General features: G+C 30.7%; 2 protein-coding genes across 11 annotated transcripts in view; one reads left to right on the forward strand and one right to left on the reverse strand.

Annotated features, from left to right (window-relative positions):
* The window catches only part of LOC106079328 (ankyrin repeat, SAM and basic leucine zipper domain-containing protein 1-like), a 28,941-nt gene extending 28,577 nt beyond the window's left edge, over positions 1 to 364 (reverse strand). The window contains exon 1 of one of the 2 annotated variants that reach the window (XM_056028194.1): positions 286 to 364. The gene's annotated coding sequence lies outside the window, so the exon portion shown is untranslated. Of the gene's footprint in view, positions 1 to 183; positions 203 to 285 lie in introns of those variants that run through there. The other variant, XM_056028195.1, reaches the window with a different exon arrangement.
* A 1,857-nt stretch (positions 365 to 2,221) lies between these two features.
* The window catches only part of LOC106075356 (tyrosine-protein phosphatase 99A-like), a 46,583-nt gene continuing 28,836 nt past the window's right edge, over positions 2,222 to 19,968 (forward strand). Inside the window, exons 1-10 of one of the 9 annotated variants that reach the window (XM_056026203.1) lie at positions 2,223 to 2,615; positions 6,554 to 6,672; positions 8,532 to 8,619; positions 9,539 to 9,714; positions 9,811 to 9,961; positions 12,382 to 12,505; positions 13,492 to 13,667; positions 14,427 to 14,456; positions 16,742 to 16,783; positions 19,290 to 19,468. In XM_056026203.1, coding sequence (XP_055882178.1) covers positions 8,547 to 8,619; positions 9,539 to 9,714; positions 9,811 to 9,961; positions 12,382 to 12,505; positions 13,492 to 13,667; positions 14,427 to 14,456; positions 16,742 to 16,783; positions 19,290 to 19,468 — 951 coding nt within the window. In that variant the 5' untranslated portion in view covers positions 2,223 to 2,615; positions 6,554 to 6,672; positions 8,532 to 8,546. Of the gene's footprint in view, positions 2,616 to 6,553; positions 6,673 to 8,531; positions 8,620 to 9,538; positions 9,715 to 9,810; positions 9,962 to 12,381; positions 12,506 to 13,491; positions 13,668 to 14,426; positions 14,457 to 15,833; positions 15,864 to 16,741; positions 16,784 to 19,289; positions 19,469 to 19,968 lie in introns of all 9 variants that reach the window. The other 8 variants (XM_056026204.1, XM_056026205.1, XM_056026202.1 and 5 more) reach the window with 8 other exon arrangements.

A 19,968-nucleotide genomic window follows, 5' to 3' on the forward strand; every position in this document is an offset into this window, starting at 1 on the left:
ATTAATATAAATATAGACATAGTCATAGGTCATAGATCTAGATCATCTAGACTAGAGACTCAGCCTAAGAGAGTCCTAGACTGTCCTAGAGTCCTAGTAGAGTCATAGGTGATAGTTTAGTAGAGTAGACTAGATGTAGTTTTAATCTACAATCTAGACGACTCAGATCTAGATCTAGTATACAAAGTCAAAGATTCGAGTGTAGTGTAGTCTCTAGATAGTAGATAAGTAGATCTAGATCTAGTTAGATCAGTATTGAAAATAGATATAATAGAGTCTATAGACCTATAACTAGACTCTAAAAAAAAAAAACTAGACTCTATATTGAAATGATTTAATATATTTCATTATTTGGACATTTTTTTTTAAATACGAAAACTAGGTGTAGTGCTGAGTCTTGATCAAGATTACATAACAATATTATACCCAGATAATAACAAACTAATTTTTGACGGGGAAATAAGTTGAGTGTTGCCAATTAAGCTGTTCTAGTATTTTAAACATACACTATCTTATTGTTTGTTTTACTTTTTCGATTTGCCTTTGTTTTAAATCCTAGCCCAACCCCCCCCCTTTCCAGGACGGCGGTGATTGGAGGCGCCTTCCTAAACATTTGTAGAAAACTGATCTAAGAAGACTATTATAATGATCTTTTATATACTTATCGGAAGACCTATACAAAATAATTTTAAACATTCATGCAGCTGCAATAAAGATATGTATTTCTAATCCAATTACAAAAGAATCGAAAATAAAAATAAGCAGATCAATATGAAATTTATAGTCATTCAGTCTCGCGTGAATATTTGAAAAAGAAAAACAAAAGTCATTAATTCTCGATATATATAATATATAAGGCTACACAAGACACATACATATATGTGTTTGTGTGTTAAAATTGTAGCTACTGATATAATGATATTTTATTTAAATTCATAAACCGAAGACCAGAGAAAATTAGTTGTTAAAGATCAAAATTCTTTTAGAAATATATAGGAAAGGCCCATCAGCGAAATGGCATATAAAGCGAACACCTCCCCGTAATTTTTATCCATTCTTATTTATTTCAAAAGTAACTGCAGAACTAATAAAATGGTATTACAAAGACTCCATTTTTCTACATTTCCCACATATTCACTTTCGTTTTCCCTCATACAATAAAGCATAGTTGAAGGTCAAAGTTGACATGTATGGAAATTTCATTATCAAAACGTTTCCGGATAAACGAGAATAGGTCCGAACTTATGGCGATTTTGAAGCACCAATGGACATCGGCCGAAAAAAATTGCATATTATGCTAATATGCTTATAAATCGATGAGGAAATAGTTAGCTAGAATAGCTAGGGCTATTCATTGCGTTGAAAAAAAATATTATGGGGTGTTCGCTCAAAATGACCTTTTTAACTAAAAACCTATTCAGCGAAACCCCTATTATAATTAATAATAATTTAGTTACTGATTTATTTAATCTGTTTTTCTTTTTGTCTTATCTATTGTTATTGTTTGTAAACTGAAATATTAAAATAATAGGCCTATTTTTAACCTTAATCCAATGTCTTCGATTTCGAAGATTATAAGGATGAGTGCAGTACGTGTTTCACATGACTATATACGCCCAGTTGCGACCAGCATATTTTCCCGCATTTTCTTTCCGTCTAAAATGTTGACTGGCAGCTCTCCAACAGTCTCTCAGAGGTCGTATGCTGGCAGTTACTTTCCTCTATGCCAGTGAGGGTGAAATGAAGCTTCAGTTGATGTTAACAGCGCTTATACGGGGGGGGGGGGGGGGAGGGAACCTCTGTCATGACTTGAAGGTGCTCCACATTCAGTCAGTTGTATCTAACACACTCGACTTTTCCAAGAGTTTTCCAGGATAAAATATTCGATTTCCGGAGCGGAAAAAAAAAAACGCGAACTATATATTTAGTAATAAATATAAGAATTATCATATATTATACATGTATAAAATTACAAGATCTCTCCTGAGCCTTTCGTCTCCATGCCCGAAACCCAATCTATTGTAGATCTGCCTCCCATACAAAGTGTCTATTTTTATCGGAAAATGGATGGGCAATGATTAGATACTTTTAGTATTTCCATAGGTCTAACCATTACAGAGCAAAAAATTGAAAACTAAAAGTAGCTGCAAACTGTTCCGCAATAGTGACTCTACTCTATTAGATCTACGATGCTCGTTAGTTTTTGCAAAGACCTAAACTATTTGACAATCCTATAAACAAAAGTCATGTGACCGGAAGTTAATGTAAAGCTACAATGGTTGCTAATTTAAGGAAGTTCTAATCATAATGATTTTAAGGATATTAGATCACACTTTATCACCTGCTTCTTTTGATTGAAACCGTTTCATTACATGCATATAGATAGATTTAATTGTACATGTTATATCTAGAGTGTAGGTCTCTACAATTTTGATACTGATAGTCTTTGAAAATGAATCTTGATTAAATATCTAGATTATTCTAGATCTAGAATCTAGAACTCAGTCTCAGTCAGTGAAACTCAGTCAAATTCAGTGTCTGTCACAGTCTGAGACTGTCAGGTATTGACTCAGAGTCTGACTGAGACTCGTTTGAGTTTGAGCACTTGAGTTGAGGTAAGTTACTTACTCACTTCTGGATAGCAAACAATCAGACTAGTAAATAAAAATAGAGTAATACTATTAGTAGATCTCTAATCATTCTGGTGATAATTCTGGTGTTACTATGAATTTCTCTAGTAGAGTATAGACTACTCTAGACTAGAGTCTGGACCTATGGTAGATTCTTATAAGTGAACACTGACTTTCAGGAACTAGGTCAATTTTTTATTTTTTTATTTGGTGAAGGTTTAACTTACAAAAAAACTGAAAGCAGATTCTTATTCTTCAACTAAAGGACAATAAAAATAGCTGTGTTCCTTTGTATTACCACCCATGCCATGCCATAGTCAAGATTTTATTTTAAAATAAATTGGGTCACTTCATGCTCCTATTTTGGACGCAGTTTTTGGGCTTTCTCCTTCAGTTGAACAGTGAGCACCGTTGTTGAACACCACTATGTAATTGCTAATAAATTATATCTTGTGTTACTTAAAAATTATTTAGATTGTAGTAAAAGAAGTAGATTCACTTTTGCAATATGTATTTATAGTCTATTTCCTCATATACTCTCTCTCTGTCTCTCTCTCTCTCTCTCTCTCTCTCTCTCTCTCTCTCTCTCTCTCTCTCTCTCTCTCTCTCTCTCTGGCTTCAAATTAGCAGCCCGCACTTTTTCTTTCATTTATAAGTTATATATTATAGATATCTCGATCTAGGTCATGTTTATTCATTGAAAAGATCATAGATTTATTAATCCCAATAATAATATTTTTTATTATACGATTTTGCTGTGTTCAAAAAGGAGAATGAGCAGAATTCATTATTATTTGTTTGGACACCCCCTTTTAAAATGTTATTTAACAGCTAATGGTATAAATGTGATTGAAATGTCTTTCTAAAGATGTTTGGAAGCTTATTTTGATATGCCCATCAGCCTACAATCAAACAGGCTCATAATATATTATAGCCTTCATCCCTTATAAGGGTATGAATTGCAGGGGGAGGTTAAAACAACAGCTTTACATGTAATGAATTACAAACAAAAAAAGCGACCCGTTCAAGAAAGGAGAATTCGATGGAGTGTTCAAAATATAAAAACCTCCTTTACAAAATGTTTGTAAATAAATATTGTCGCTCCATTGGAAGATAAAAGGGCCAAAAAGCATGTTGTTGGATGGAGGAGGAGTGTTTCTTATTAAAATTTTGTGTGTGTGTCATTATAATGAAAGCAGACAAGAAGGCGGCATCTGGTGGGCCTAAAAAGTGTTTGTGCATACTCTAGATATTATAGTTTGCGGGCTGTTTGATTGAAGGATGAAAGAGAAAAAAAGGAATGTTATATATATGTGTTTGTAAGGACCAAAAAATTGTGTTGGGGTTGGAGGCATATTGTGATTTGTGCCCTACTATTGAAGGATGAAAAGGTGTTCACAGCAAAATAAACATATCAATTATTTCAACTGTAGTGCAGTATTGGGTATCAGCCAGTGAGGGCCGTTGCGAGGGTTGTGGCTCGTGCGAAATTTTAAAATGCCCCACACCCCTTTTTTTTTTTTATCTAGAAAAAAATCCCATTAAGAATGAGCTGGACACGGTTCCAAAAGTACCCTTTGATTTAAATCCATTTTTTTTGTAGATTATTGTAGACCATAATTTCAGTTTTTCCTTGCATATTCACACTGTTGTTGTATCCCTCGATTACGACTATGAACCATGCAATAGAATAATTTTGGATTTACGTGCCTTCAGAAATCTGTGGACTTAGTTCTTTTTGACAAACATTTAAAACTTGCTTATGCTCCTGTAATTGGGATGGTTATAACTGATTAGCTGTGGCAGGTATATTACTATGATCATAATCTATATATACAATTTCTCGATAACTTTGACTGCTCAACAGTTTTACATTGTCTGGACGTGGATATGTTAATTTGTTATTGTAAGTTAAAGCATAATAAAAAAAAAAGCTCGAAATACAAAAGCCATCGACAGTCTAACTTTTTCAACGTATCGTCACAATTTCAGAATAATTATCACAAAAGTTTTTTGAAGAGATGTCCATTGTATCCACAATCATCTGACATACACATATTCAGAGGCCTACAAATTTATATGTAAAATATAGATTATACAGAATATAGAACTAGTTATAAAATTTAGATCTAGTCTTGTCTGTATCAACTCAAGAGATGTTGCAGAAATGTATAGAGATCTAGATAGTTCTAGTAAAATCTATGTCTATAGCTAAATATCTAGATGGTTTAGAAACAAAACAATGTTTGAAGGTAGAAAAATATTGATTTAATTATAGATCTTGTTTCGTTATGAGATAAAATATTTTTATTCTAAAAAAAATAAATTATGGCTTTTATATAGCAATACTTTCATGCTTATAGCATGCTCAGACCGCTTTGGTCCAATCTCATTTGTGGACCAGTGGTGTGTGTGTGTGGGGGGGGTATCAAGGAGAAGGTTTTTCCGTGCTGCCTTCAGGCACTCAGTAAACACAAATCTGCCCGAGTCGGGTGTCGAACCTCAAGCCCCCTTCATAGGTAGTCAAGCCAAGTTCAAGCGCACTTAGTCTCTCGACCACGCTTCCTATTCTAGATAAAGATCTAGTTCATTGGTCTACACGTTGATCTAGATCTAACCTAGAATAAGAATATATATATATATATTTATATGAATCTACTAAATTTAAACTCCAACGCATAACTAATATCTATAGCTTTTCTATTGTACTTTCATGCTGATTCTAAGAGACTTTCTTCTATTTTAGATATTGATAACTATTTAGATATCTACAACTTTTTTTAACTTTAATACTTAAAAACTTATAGAGGTAACTTAGATTTAAATTTTAAAATTAAATTTCTAGATGAGTACTGGTATCAAAAAATGTCACATTAGGCTAAAAATTAAAGTGGAAGTTTTTGGTTTCATTTTAAGTGTATTCACTTTTTCAGCCATTGTACTTTAACAATTTATCAATAGAAAATGAATTGGAATACATACATTTCCATCTATACAGCAGAGCTTGTTAAGGGGGCACCCACTTTTGCATTTCAGGTGCATCAGTGGGACACCATTGATATTGATGATTAAAGTACAACTAACTGTTTATTTGTTATTTTTTTTTTAGCATAATTTGAATGTTTCTATTTTATTAAGCAGCTAGATAGAGAAAATGAAGTTTTTGAGCACTTAAGATATTTTTGCGGTCACTTTAAAAATGGCACCTGTAACACTACTAGTAAAAGTTTTTTAAAAAAGATTTTTTATAAGAGAATAGAATTTATGCTATACTTGCATTATAGCTAAATATATAGGCCATTATTTGCTGCTGAAAATCTCAACAAAAATTCAATTATTTATTATAACATGATTATTATATCACAAGATGTGGGTGTTACAATGGGACACCAATTTTAAATACATATAGCTTTTTTTCAAAATACATGCTGAAATACAAACATTTTAAATTCTCTAAATACATTACCAATTATTCTTTTATTAATGATTCACAAAATAGTTTTCTAGCACCACAAATGTATGTACTTGTACTTTGTGTGTGTGTGTTCAGCTATCCTTTAAAAATATTGTAGATTAAACATGACCTAATCATAGACTAAAAGGTGCAGCTTTCTGACTCTCAATAAACAAAGAAAAAGATTTAGAACCAGATTTACATATAAATTGAACTAAAGAGTCAATATAAATCTACACTAGCCCTAGATCTAGAATAGTCTAGATCAAGACTTGTTCAGTGTCCCATGAAGCACTCAAACAATGATAAAACAATGGTTACATTAACTTAGATTTTTAAAAAGTATTCTATATAAGACCTGAAAATAATAAGCTTAATTCATATTGATGTCAAAACTTTGGTGAGAAAACTAATTTATATATCTAGATTTTCTGGTATGATAAACACTTTTTCTACTGCTGTGTTTCAGGTGCAACAGTGAAAAAAAAATTGGGACACCATGTCTGTTAATGGCTTCTGTTAATTACTATATAGCCTTTTCCTAAGTAAATGGCACTACTTATGTGCTAAGCAGTATCAGACATACCAGTAAGACATTCTCATTACATTAATAACTTTGTTTTAAAAAATGTAGTCCTTTTTGTCAAGCGTGTTTGAGGTGCTTCTGGACACCAAGACATATTTCACCAAAGTTATACATTTTTTTTACAGTTTTTAAGAAAAACTACAGTTTGTAAATTAATTATTAATGCTTTTAGTAACAGAAACACACTAGGGAGCAGACTGCTTTTACTTTGTTTATGATTGATAGAGGTTTAAAATTCCAAGTTTAGTGTGAGATAACTTGATGCACCCCTGACACATTTTTTACAGCAACATCTAAGTAATACCAAAGTAAATAGAAAAGAAAAAAAATTAATATAATGCAATAAAATTATATTGTTAACCCATTAAAAAATATGTCTGTTCAATACTCCTTGGTTCCAGAAGAATATTACTTCAACCTAAGCCAGGTGTTCGTTGTTACATCAAAAGATGCCATTTTGTTTTGTTTTTTTTCACACTTTTTCTACAATTTTAAAATTGCACTTATGAACCTTCAAGCTCAAAATATCACAATTTATAAATTAACAATTTCTAAGTGCAATGAAATGAAAATTGTGAAATTTTAATTAGAATTTTTTTAGATATAATATATTGACGTTTTAGTGAACCAATGCCTATTAGTCGCCAGTACTGGAGAAACACTCAGATTTTTTTTACTTTTGTTGATGATTCAATCCTCTTTACTTCATAGCTAATAATGATGCATCTAAGGCTTCGAAGCTTATCAAAACCATACGAAAATATTAATAATAGATTCATTTATTTAAGAGCTTAGAAACCATCATTTATATATTTTGGAGAATCATATTGTTGTTGATATTTTGTAAAATAGATGACTCAACTTGACCACGGTTGTTTTAGATTTTGCAGCTATACTGTAAATCTTTTTTCTATAAAAATGTCAGTTCAACTTGAGGGGGAAAAAATAAGTAAAAAAAAAATATTAAATATCTAAATACACATCCTTAGTTGCTCAAGTGGAGAGAGTTAAGTGTTGGAAAAAACATCTTTATTTATCAATATAGCTAATTTTTAAATATTTTTTAAAATAAATATATTCCTCAGAAACAAAAGAATAATCATTTAAAAAAAACAACTTATAATACAACTTTTTTTCTCCTAATTTTATTTAAATCCATTAAAAAATCTGATAAGTGGATTGTAAGTGTCATTTTAAAAAGGGAGATATAAACTAATTCTAAATATATGTTAATAGTCTAAAAGTTTTTCTGATAAATCTAATGTTGCATTGTTTCCCATTAAATAATTATAAAAACACCTTTTCTTCTTAATTATTAGTTCTAGTTCTGCTTTTGCTAAAAAAAAAATTAATTAAAAACCTATTGCCACAGTTAGTTGAATTTCCATTTTGCAAAAACTTTCCTTGTCAACAAAGCATGTATCCTACCTTCTTCTCTCCCTTTTCACTTTAAAACATTAACCACTGTGTGTGATTCACAGTTTATTAACAATGCACATTTCTTTGGTTCAAGGTTTGCAAGGGTGTCAGATGGCCAGCATCCAAAAATGCAGAATTTCAAACCTCCAAATTCAAATTCGGGACTCTGTTTAGTAGCCAAGTGCTCTACTAGTCTACCCCTTAGTCCCAAGTAGTCTTGCTTGTTACAATATTTTGATCTCCATATTTACTGAGATTGAATCTTATTCTTTTAATGCGATATGATAAGATGCACACATATTAGTTCTATAAAGTGTTGTATTCTAAGATAAAAATATTATTTCATTATATCCATTCTGGTGTTTTTTATTTACAGATTTGTATTTTACCTTTTGTCTTATTAGTTAGAGATACATAAGTTTTTTGGTATTGATTATTTCAGATGTGTGTAATATAGATGGCTCACGTGACCAAGATGACATTGTACTGGTTTTCCATTTACTTTATGTTGTGTAACTTCCCCACTTATGGTGAGTAATGTCTTTTTGTAAAATGTTTACTTAGAGAATTCTAACCTAAAAATAATCAAAGTTCCTATTATTTAAATGTTTTTCTCCAGTCCTGTTTAAGCTCTGTGGTAATTAATTGGCTTTTTAATATGTTCTATTGTATTGCTTATTTCACAAATTTCTATTGGTCATTTGCATTCATGTTCAAGAAATATGCATATTTTAATTTAAATTATTTTATTGCATTGATTGCTAGAAGCTGCCCATTACACGTCTTGGTAATAAACTATCAGTCTTCTCTGAACTTTAGATACTTTATTTTTTAAGATCCCTTGAAGTGGTGAGTTTAACATCAAAATCTTTTGTGTTGACCTTCATAAGGCTATTTAAAACTTCAGAAGTGTAGCTTGGTAACAGATTGGTACAGATAAATATATTAGTTAAATTTTGCCATCTAAAATTTTCATGTATATAGGCATCCTTTTAAAATACTTTCAATATCATTAAACTAAATTTTGCTGTTTTCTCAACCAAAAGACGTTTCAGTTTGCCATAATCAAATTTGTTGATGATGCTGAGCCATTTGGACTAATACTTAAACTGATAAAATATTTCATATACTAGACATCTCCTTCACAAATTATGTGAAAGGTTGTTCCCTAAATGTGGTAGATCACTTAACAGATCTGAGTATCCTATTGTCCTGCCACATCAGATAACTGTCTTGCTAAAGCTAGAAGCACTTTTGGCAATTATCAACTGAGAGTTTGGTCGAATTAGTCTATTTGTCTCCTGACAAAAATCCATGTCCTCCAGTCAGTGGCTCTATTGATTCTTGTGTATGTCACTGAGACCTGGGTACATAAAAAAAAAGACATGTTTAAGATTTTTTTAAAGATTTTTGTTTTAAATTTTGGTATGATACATTTCTCTTGCTTAGGTCTCACTTATTCAACTGTATATGAAATAGTTGGTCACTCGATTGCCTTGAAGTGTCCAGAGCTTGATCAAGATTCTGTTGTTTCTACTGCAATGTGGAGTAAAGACACAGAACTTGTAGCAATAAAAGCAGCAAATGATAAGTGGATAATTCCTCTTAACAATTCTAGAGCTAAAGTAAGTTAACTCCATTAAAATTAAAAAATTAGCTGATTATGAAATATAATTGATTCTCTACTAATTGTATACATGCGAATATTCTCTTTTACCTAGATAGAGGAGAATAATGCACAATCAATACAACTAGTGATCGAAAACTTAGAGATGAAAGACACAGCCATTTATAAATGTGAACTATTTTATGCTGATCAAACAGGTTCCAACAAAAACAATGTAACTAGTACTACAAAGCTTATTGTCCAAGGTAAGGGTAACATTTTTTATATTGTGAAAGCTTGAAGACATTAGATTTACCACTTTAACCTTCTTGTATTTTAGTAAAAAAAAAACAAAAAAAAAACTATCTTTGTTAAGACATGAGACTAATATTAAGTCAACACACAATTACAATTTATTATTCTTTTAATTTCATTTAAAACCCTAACCCTTCACGCAGCTTTTTCATCATATGTTTCATGTCAACCCTTTTCCTGATTTTCACCTCTTACATAATTTCAATGAAAAATGTCCATTCGCACCATGCTGCACTCTGGCTGGAACAATCCTTCCATAAGAAAAATATATTTATGTCTGTGGCATTTTACATCTCGTGATGTTTTCCCTTTGCAACTTCTTGTGTGACTAAAGAGGCCAATCCTTGATACACAGCTGCGGTTGCAGGTTGGACATGTGTAGTCACCAGGTGCGTTGCATTTTCACCCTTCTTTCTGCTTCTGTTGTGTATGGCATCTGCAATCCAAGACCCTCCCTTTATGCTCTCTCTCCATGTGGATCTATCCAGTGCTACTTTTTCCCAGCTGCTAGTGTTGATTCTGAAGAGCTTCATGTTGCGTTTGTATACATCTGTATACCATAAAAGTGGGCCTAGCCAGCCAAGGCGTCTGCTGCTGATAACAGAGTGGATGTCCAGGCACCCTGCTCTTCGTAGCACTTCCTCATTGGTTATTTTATCTTGCCACCTTATTTTAAGGATCTGCCTTAGGCATCGGAGGTGGAAGACAATCAGGTTTTTTTCCTGCCATGAGTAGGTTGACCATGTTTCACTTCCATATAGCAAAGTACTCAACACACAGGTCTGGTAGACTAAGGCTTTAGTATTGTTAGTCAGCAATATGTTGTCCCACACTCTTTTCTGCAACCGTGACATGGTGCCCATTGCTTTGGCTATCCTGTTGTTAAGGTCTTTATCCAGTAGAGTATTATTGGATATGATGGAGCCAAGATAGCGAAAGTGATCAACAATTTCTAGTGGTTGGCCATTAATGTTTACTTGAGGTGCAGTATTTGTGTTCTGAACTAGTATCTTAGTCTTGCTTTGACTAATATTTAAGACGAACTTCTGGCAACCAGGGACTGAAACTGAATATCAGAATCAGCGACAATAGCTGCATCATCAGCATGTATACAGGAGTTCCCTGATAAGTGTCTTCCTAACGTTGGTTTTTGCCCGCAGCCTTGATACATTAAATAGTTTTCAAGAGGATCTTGTATGGAGAATCACGCCTTCGTTGATGTCGTTGTATGCATAATGCAATAGACAGGAGAAGAATATGCCAGAGTAGGTTATGTTTATGTGTACATATTAGGTAGCTGTGGGTAAGAGGATCTCACACTTTCACACAAAATCACATTCCAATGTAAAAAATGAGTAGTGGATTAATGTGATTTGCCTTTAAAATTTTATTTCAATAAATGCTTACACATATGTGCATAGACTAAAAGTTTTATTTTATTTTAGGCCGCTAAGACCACTATTTTTGTTATATTTTTTATTATACTTTAAAAATTTGTTTAAAAAAGGTGTTTGTGTATAATACAGTTTACATATATAATTTATAACATTTATATATATAATTTATAAACAAAAGTACTAAAAGTAGGCATGGTATCTATTTTGAGCATGATACAGGTGATGGTTAAATATGGTTTTCAATATCACTTTTTTTTAACAAAGCTAATATCAACTCACTCTGTCTGTCTGATAAAAAGTTTGTACACGTTATGTCTCCCACACCTAATCTCGTTATGTCTTCCACACCCAATCCTGGATCAAGCTGAAATAAAACTAGTTAATTAAGTACTGGTAATTATTTTGTATGATGTTGAACAAGAGAAAGAAATTGTACTTGACTGATGTGGTGGTATAATTTGAATAAGTCCCCTTTAAAATTTGCTTTAAAGTTTGAAACTAACTATAGAGAACTATAAAACCTTGTATTTTCATAAGCACTTCCTAGTACACTGCATAGAGTGCTACTTTGATGAGGCTAGAGCCCTTGATTTGAAATCCAGGTTGTTAAACTTGAATTTTTTTTTTATAAATGCATTTAAAAAGCTATCAAAGTAATATTCACCCAGATACCCCCCTTCTTTCTCCCCCCAACCTCTTCCCAACTGGTCTAAACAAAAACAATTGGTAAAAATATTTTTAATTACACTAATTTATTATTGTTAGTCTAGATTTATTAAAAATTTAATTACATGACTGATCCAACCTAATGGATACAGCTATGCTTTATATTTAAGTTTTCTTTCTTTTTTTTTTTTTAATTATTTCATATTTTCTTGTTTGGATCTTAACATGACAGAGACCCAGTACTATGGAGGCAGCTAAAAAAAAAAATAAGATACATTTATTTCAAAATTTTTGGTTTCTACTTTCAGATAAACCAGAGAAACCTGGGCAGCCTATCATTAAGGAAATTGGATCTCGTAATGTAACAGCCTGGTGGAGTGCTAGTGGCAATGACATGAACAGTGCCATTATTTCCTATAAACTTTATATAAAGTGAGTTGGTTAGAAGAATAGAGGAATAGATGATTCAAGCATCTCATAGGAAATGAAAACCTTTTGAACTAACAAATGAGATGTTATATGGAAGTAATTAGCTTCTGAGCTAAGTTTACCAAGTTAAAATCATTCTGTAAACTGGAATTTTAACAGTTGATTTCTGAATATTCATGAATTTACTTGGTTCGAATAAGAATCTTAACAATAAAATGCGATAGTGGAAGAGAGGGTTTGGTCTTTTTACAGAGCTTATATCAACTCTGTCTGTCTGTCTGTATGGTACAAAGCTTGAACATGTTTTTTCTCCCAATCAATAAATCAATAAAAAAAAAAATTAAACAATTGGTTAATTATTGTTGGTGATTAATTACTTTTTTTATTTTGAAATAAGGGGAATAAATGCTACTTAATGAGAGATGTGGATATATTCATGGATTTAGTCGCCTTATTACGTTTTGATTTGTTTTTTCCTCCCACTTCCCATTCTTGAATCAAGTTGAAATTTTACAGAATTATTCTTAGTCGATAACAATACATGAATCAATCCAAAAATTAAACAATTAGTTAATCATTTTGTACTAATTAATTAATGTTGTTTTATATAGTAGAATGGGAGCTAAACCCCTTAATTTTCAGATACATATCAGTAATTAGCTTAGATAAGCTTTGTTTTTAAAAATGAAAAATTTTGATTCAACTGTAAAGCTTTATGTTTAATTTATTAGACTCCACTTGTATTGTTGTTAGTAAGAATCATAATAAAGATTCATTTGTCTATCTGGTAGTCACATCTGTTACATAGATTCAGCTGTCAAGTGAGAATTGCAATATACCACTAGATGTTGGTATATTGCCAGAGGACCAGTGTAATAGCAAAATAATTATAAAAGCTTGTTATTTCTGGAATCACTTTTTAGTATACTTAAGGAAGTAATTACTTACAAACTCTGTTTCATTTGATATTATGTTTGCCTTTGTAATAGACATTGCACTGACACAGAACAAGTGAAATCATGGGAAGTTGGTCCTGACATTTTTGAAAAGACTGCTTTGGACTTGTCCCCATATACCTGTTATAAAGCCTTTGTTGTAGCTGAGAATGCTGTAGGTCCAAGTGATCCAAGTCTTGAAAGCGATGAGTTTGTTACATTAGAGGAAGGTTAGAAAGACAAAATTTGTTTCTATACTTTATAGTTTTTCTTAAAGCTTGTGTGGGATTTTTTTTTTTTTTTTACTAATTTTTCTAACATATCTATATTATTCAGTATAATTTTCACAGTTCCTGACAAATTAGTCACTTAGGTGAATAATTCTGAACTTATTCTTCTTTGATAATATTATCAGCTTTAGTTAAAATAAAAACCAAAATGGTCTGAATTCAAAAGACGTGCAGAAAATAACTGTGACTGAATTTGAATTATTGTTAGTTCTCATTAAGGGACTGGTTAAGTCAGGCATAGTTGCAATTATGGATTCTTATAATAATATTCTGCTCACAAATACCATTTTTATTTTATACTTCGCCTTAACTCTCATAATGTAGCATGGGGGTGTGTTTTGTAAAATCAGAAAAAGCCTACATTAAAAAAAAACAAAACATTTACTATATTAGTAGTGTTAAAAAATATTTATTCAGAAATTTCTATTTAGCATTTTTGTATTCTAATAAAAAAAAAAAAATCAGCTCTTTATGTTTTATCCCCTCACGTTCCAATTCATGACCAAACATAAGGTTAATGGCTAGACATTCTTCTATGAGATGATCCAGTCATTTCACGGCTGAAGGAGGTCATGCTAAGAATAAACATTCTTTTTGATTCATAGTTATGATAAAAGAAGTTGAATGTTTCAATTCAGAATGTCACTATGATTGTTTACTTTCTTCTCTCCATACCTCTTGCTAATATCTCCACTACAGACAGTGTTGATTATCAATTAGTTATGGACTGTAAGTAGATCTGTTTCTAAGTGTTTATTTAGTTTCATCTCTGGGTGAGTAAGCATGAGCACACTTGACATCTGTCCAGCGAAAATCAATAGTACAAATAAAGTTTCCTTAAACACTTTCGTGGTGAGGGGTTGAAGTTTTAAACATTTAACAGAAAAAAAAAAAGTATATTTATAATAAGTGAAATGTTTATGGATACTCCGTAACTAAAATAAAGCTTATATCTGTCTACATTTTTATGTTGTCTGGAGATATTAAAAAATATGTTGTCCTAGTCTTCATGAAACTATTTCATTTTTTTATCTCTAGTAGATCTTCATTTTCTAACAATTGGTTTTAAAAAAAAAAAAGAATTATGGAAAGAAAAATGTAACCATATAGCTTTTGATGTACATACAGGGCTGCAAAGCTATAGTAGCTTTGCTTTCTTGATTTAGTGCATTGTAACGTAGAATAATTTAATATCTTTACAATTTTCTTCATTCAAGTGTTTTTAAAAAATTACTTAAAAATTGCTTTTTGTTTAAATGTTTATAATATATAACCATAGCAAGCAGCTTTTTCATCTTTAAAATGATAAAAAGCTTTTATCATTTTTCTTAAAATGGCCTAAAAAACATTTTAGTTTTAGCATATAATTTTTTGTGCAATAGATTTGGGATTTGGCTCAACATGGCTTTCATTTTTGCTTTTTAATACTAGCCATATTAATCGTGTGACAAGTGTCAGTTTGCGTGTTCAACCACCCAGTGAATTATTTGATTGAGTTATGTTACATGAATAGATTTGTGAACTCTTGTGTTTATATTGCATGGCATTCTTTCTATTGGTTCATTTAGTGCCAGCAAAATTGGTTTTATCATTATTTATGACCTGTTACCACTTTTTGTGATCTGGATGATACCACTGTTTACAATCTTGGTTGTTACTGACTTGGTTTTGCTACTATTTTTTTTTACTGTTTCTGACCAGACTGTAAATGTTGATTGTGGTGAGCTGGTTAGCATTGTACAGTAATACTTCCTTTTCTTCTTTTAAATTAGATGTAAACAAAAAAATATATATTCCTATAATTTGAGTCTGTATTAGTCTTCGAACAAGATTACTGTAAGACTGATGTTACAATAAGTTTTAATCACAATATAGTAAGTTAAATCTTATAGACATATTCTCATTACAGTAATAAGAAGCTAATTCAGTGAAGTCTCCTGTGCATGTTGTTATTTATTAGCCATTGTTTATGTTAACGATAAATTACTATTTTCTTACCTCAAAATGCTTGTCTAAATTCAGTCACATTGAAATTAAGATTATAGTGTAGAGTAAAAAAAAAAATTTTGAAGAGCTTCAATAACTGTTTCAACATGATAATTTCAGCCACTTTGATCCCCAATATTTCTATCCTGCGTAAGTTGTATTTCTGGTCATTGCTGTAGTTATTTGTTCAATGGTGTTGTTGAATGTTAGTCTAAGAAACAAATTCAAACTCATTTGTTATGTGTGTTGTTTTCAATGTGCTACAGTTTCTTCTTGTCTTTAACTATGCCAGTATTTTAACCAGCAGCATGTTATTGATTAGATAAGACTCAACAATGTAATGATTGAAAAAGAATTGTTTCAAGGGACTTTTTGTCACTTGCAAGTTTGTTTTCTTCAATTTTAGTTTAAACTTAGTGCATTTTCAAGACAAAAAAAAACATGTACTGTGAAATTGTTTTCAAGAAATTTAACAGTTAGCTAGAACATTTACATTTGTAAGTTAATGTTAAACTTTTGTAAAAGGTATCATTGAGTGACTGAACAATATTTGAGAAGCATTTTGGACTTAGTCTCTTCATTTAGAGTTTATAATTACAACTATTGCCCATTATTGGCATCATTTAAAATAAATAAACATTTATCACTAAAATATAAATCATTTTTTAAAATTCTTTTCTCTGTATATTAATAATAATAAAAAAAAAAAAAGTGTAATATTATTATGTAATAGGGAAAAAGAAATTGCTTTTTTAAGTTTATAAACATTGGAAATAGTTTAAACTATAGATATCCTATCTGAAATAATTAAAGACCTGCAATATGAAAGTTAGCTTCCTATATTGATGATATTTTTTTAGTTTTATCATTTGTAAATTCTGAAAACATTAGATTTAATTATTTACACAAATGTTAAAAATATATTCCGTACTTACTTTTACAATATTAGTTGGCATGTATTCTTCATCCTACTGGAGCCTCCATCTCATGTGTTAATTGGTATTATTTAAGTTTTGATTTATCTTCAGATAAATCATGTAAACCCTGTGCCAAAAAATTATTTAAAAGAGGTATATTTTTTAATTATTTTTTTTTATTACATTTTATTTTCAACAACTGGCTTTTACCTCACCTTTGAAGTTTTAATACTGATAAGTTCTGATTCTTAGTTTCCTTAGTTATTCTTTAACCCTCAGCTCCTCAGTAATACCTAAGTGTTATAGTAAATGAAGAACTGTCATGGAATCCTATATTGATGAAGATATCAAAAAATGAAACAAAACTTTAGGGTTTATTAAAAGAAATTTCTATAAAGCAAATAAGAAGATAAAACTAAAATGTTATTTAACCTTGGTTAGGCCAATAATAGAATATGCATCCTCTGTTTGGGACCCCTCAACTCAAAAAAACATTAAGAAACTGGAACAGACACAAAATAGAGCAGTGAGATTCATAACAAACAAATATTCACATTTGACTAGAGTAACACCTTTGGTAAAATCACTAAATTTAGAAAGCATTCAGGACAGAAGACTCAAAAGTAAACTAGCAATTATACATAAAACACTGAACTATAATCTTCAAATACAAAAACAAAATTTAATAAAATACTCAGAAAGACACAAAGATAAAGACACATTCCTCATCCCATATGCTAGGACTAATTTGTACAAATACTCCTTCTTCCCTAGTGCTATTAGAGCATGGAATGGATTGCCTGAGCTAACCAGGAAAACCAATGGCTTGGCAGAATTTAAGTCATTGGTTAATATGCACGACTGAATGCATGACACGTAGGACGTAATCATCTTCTTTTTTTAAGTAACGTCTGTATTATATAAGATAGTTCTCAATATTTTATTAAATGTAATTTTATGTAAGTTGATAGAATCTTGTATGCTGCAGAAGATGAGATTGTCAAAAAAAAAATATTATTTTGTAATTTAAAAAAAAAATCTAAATTAAATTTAAAAAAGAGATGGTTTATGGTTTATTTTCAAAGTGCATCAGCTATGCATGCCAACTAATAGCCTGGTGTTTTAATTTCTTAGTTCCAGAGCACTTTTTTTTGTACACTAATTTTATAAATAACATTTGTATTATTCCTATTCTAGAAAAGAGAAGTCTAATCTAGATATTAAATATTTTTTTTTTACAGATTTGAAATATCTTTTGTATTTAATAGTAAATATAACTTATGGCTTCATTGCTTATTATGTTATGTTGACTTTTGGCCACAAGCATAAGCTTGACAGTCATTTTAAATATTTTTATTTCTTTTTGCTATAATATTTATTTTCTTTTAAACATTTGTCATTTTTATTTCTTAGCATATTTGGTATGCATAGCAATAATCTTTTCTTCCATATCATGGTTTGTTATGACAGAAAAAAGGACTTGTAAACCCCTGTTTCTCTTAAATGTATTGAACAGATGATAATTTGTATACATAAATAGTAGCATATTTTAGTGATTTTATTTCTAACTAATGAATTTAACTACATTAAGACAAAGAGACTGAAGTATTGATTGCTCACTTCTATTGAGTACAATCTTATTTTCTAATAGATTTACATTATAGTAATACTTTACTTATGGCAAAAGTAATTTGAAATGTGAACAAACCATTTTCAGAATTTTTTTGTTCTAAGGAATTGATTTGCGCTTATTTTGAGTTTATTTCCTTGAGAGAAACATGACACTCAATTAGAATAGATAAAGTAAAAAACTATTGTCACAATACACTGCATAAGTGGTTTGTCCACTGCTTAACTAAAGTAAGCTATGTCTGTTCAGTTATTATATTCAAATATCATCATCATTCCAATCAGGTTTCTTACTTTTGACTATCAAGAGATCATATTATATTTATAATTGTATTTTATATACTATTGAGCCACTTTAAAATAGACCACTAATGACAAGGTGAGATTTCAAATTGACATTCTTTGTTAAATTCTGATCATAATCATGAGAATGCTCTAGAAAATCACACCCTGAGTTTTGGGATATTGCAGGGGTCACAACACTAAAAATTTCTCATAAGGAAAAACTGTCTATAAAAGGTTAATAGTAGCTGCTATAGATTGACACTCAGCTTAACTTCTAGACCTAGGAGATGAATTCAAAGCAATATTTACACCTTTTTTTTTTTGGTAACTTGTTGCTGATCTAATATAATTATTTTTATATTAATATGTTTACAATATTTTTTAATCATTTGAAATCTAAAATCAGTGAATTAGTTAGATTAACAAAATTTTCATCATTTCAATAAAACTTTCTTTTTTGTTTCTGTTTCTATCTATCTATCATCTATCTATCTATCTATCTCTATGTATTTATTTATTTTGGAACACTTTTATTTGACCATACAATTAAATTAAAATTGCATCAAATACATTAAGATTATTTAAAATCACGAAGAACTTACACAATAAAAAAACTTATCAAATATATTATCTGAAATTCAAACCTATAATTGCTTTATTTGTAATTGGAGATATGTTTATTTATTACCATGTTTATTTATTACTTATAAAAAAATGTAATAAATTAGCTCTTTATATCTTTCAGCTCCATCTGAAGCTCCTTATAACCTGCATTCTGCAAATCAGACAAGCACAGAAATATATTTGGCATGGGAAGCTCCACCATCTGGCACATTGAATGGGGTGCTGACCGGGTATCTCATCAAGTATGGACTGAATAAAAATAATTTGACATCTGTGAACATCACTGACCCTCTAGCTACAGTAAGACATTTAGCTTATATTTTAACGAGAGTTCAACTATTTGCTTCTCACCAAATTTAATGTTCTTAAGGCAAGAACAGGGATGGACTGGCCATATAGGCCTTTGGTCAAATAACCAGTGGGTCTATGTTGAATGTACTGCTTGGAGTTGCAGTAAGGCCTGTACTACACTGAAAGAGTTTTAGAATGCTCTCTTATATTGAAGTTTTAAAGTTTTTTTTTTCTAATAACTTGGTCAAGTGTCATGTTTTTTGGGTATCAACAATGCAGCAGACTTTTCATTATAAGCATTCTGGCTCATCTACTCAAGGTTTCTTACATTATATTTTATAAAAATTTATAGATGGTTGTTAATTGTTGACTATGTCTTAAGTTTTTAAAATACCCTGCCCGCTGCCATTCCCCGTCGTCCTGTGGGAGGTTTGGACTAGGAAGTAGATTATCTCCAACTCTGAAGGAACATCCGAAACATGTAAAACATTTTACAAAATAATGTTATT

This window comes from Biomphalaria glabrata, chromosome 4 (genome assembly GCF_947242115.1).
Source record: "Biomphalaria glabrata chromosome 4, xgBioGlab47.1, whole genome shotgun sequence".
In the NCBI taxonomy this organism is placed as follows: Eukaryota; Metazoa; Mollusca; class Gastropoda; family Planorbidae; genus Biomphalaria; species Biomphalaria glabrata.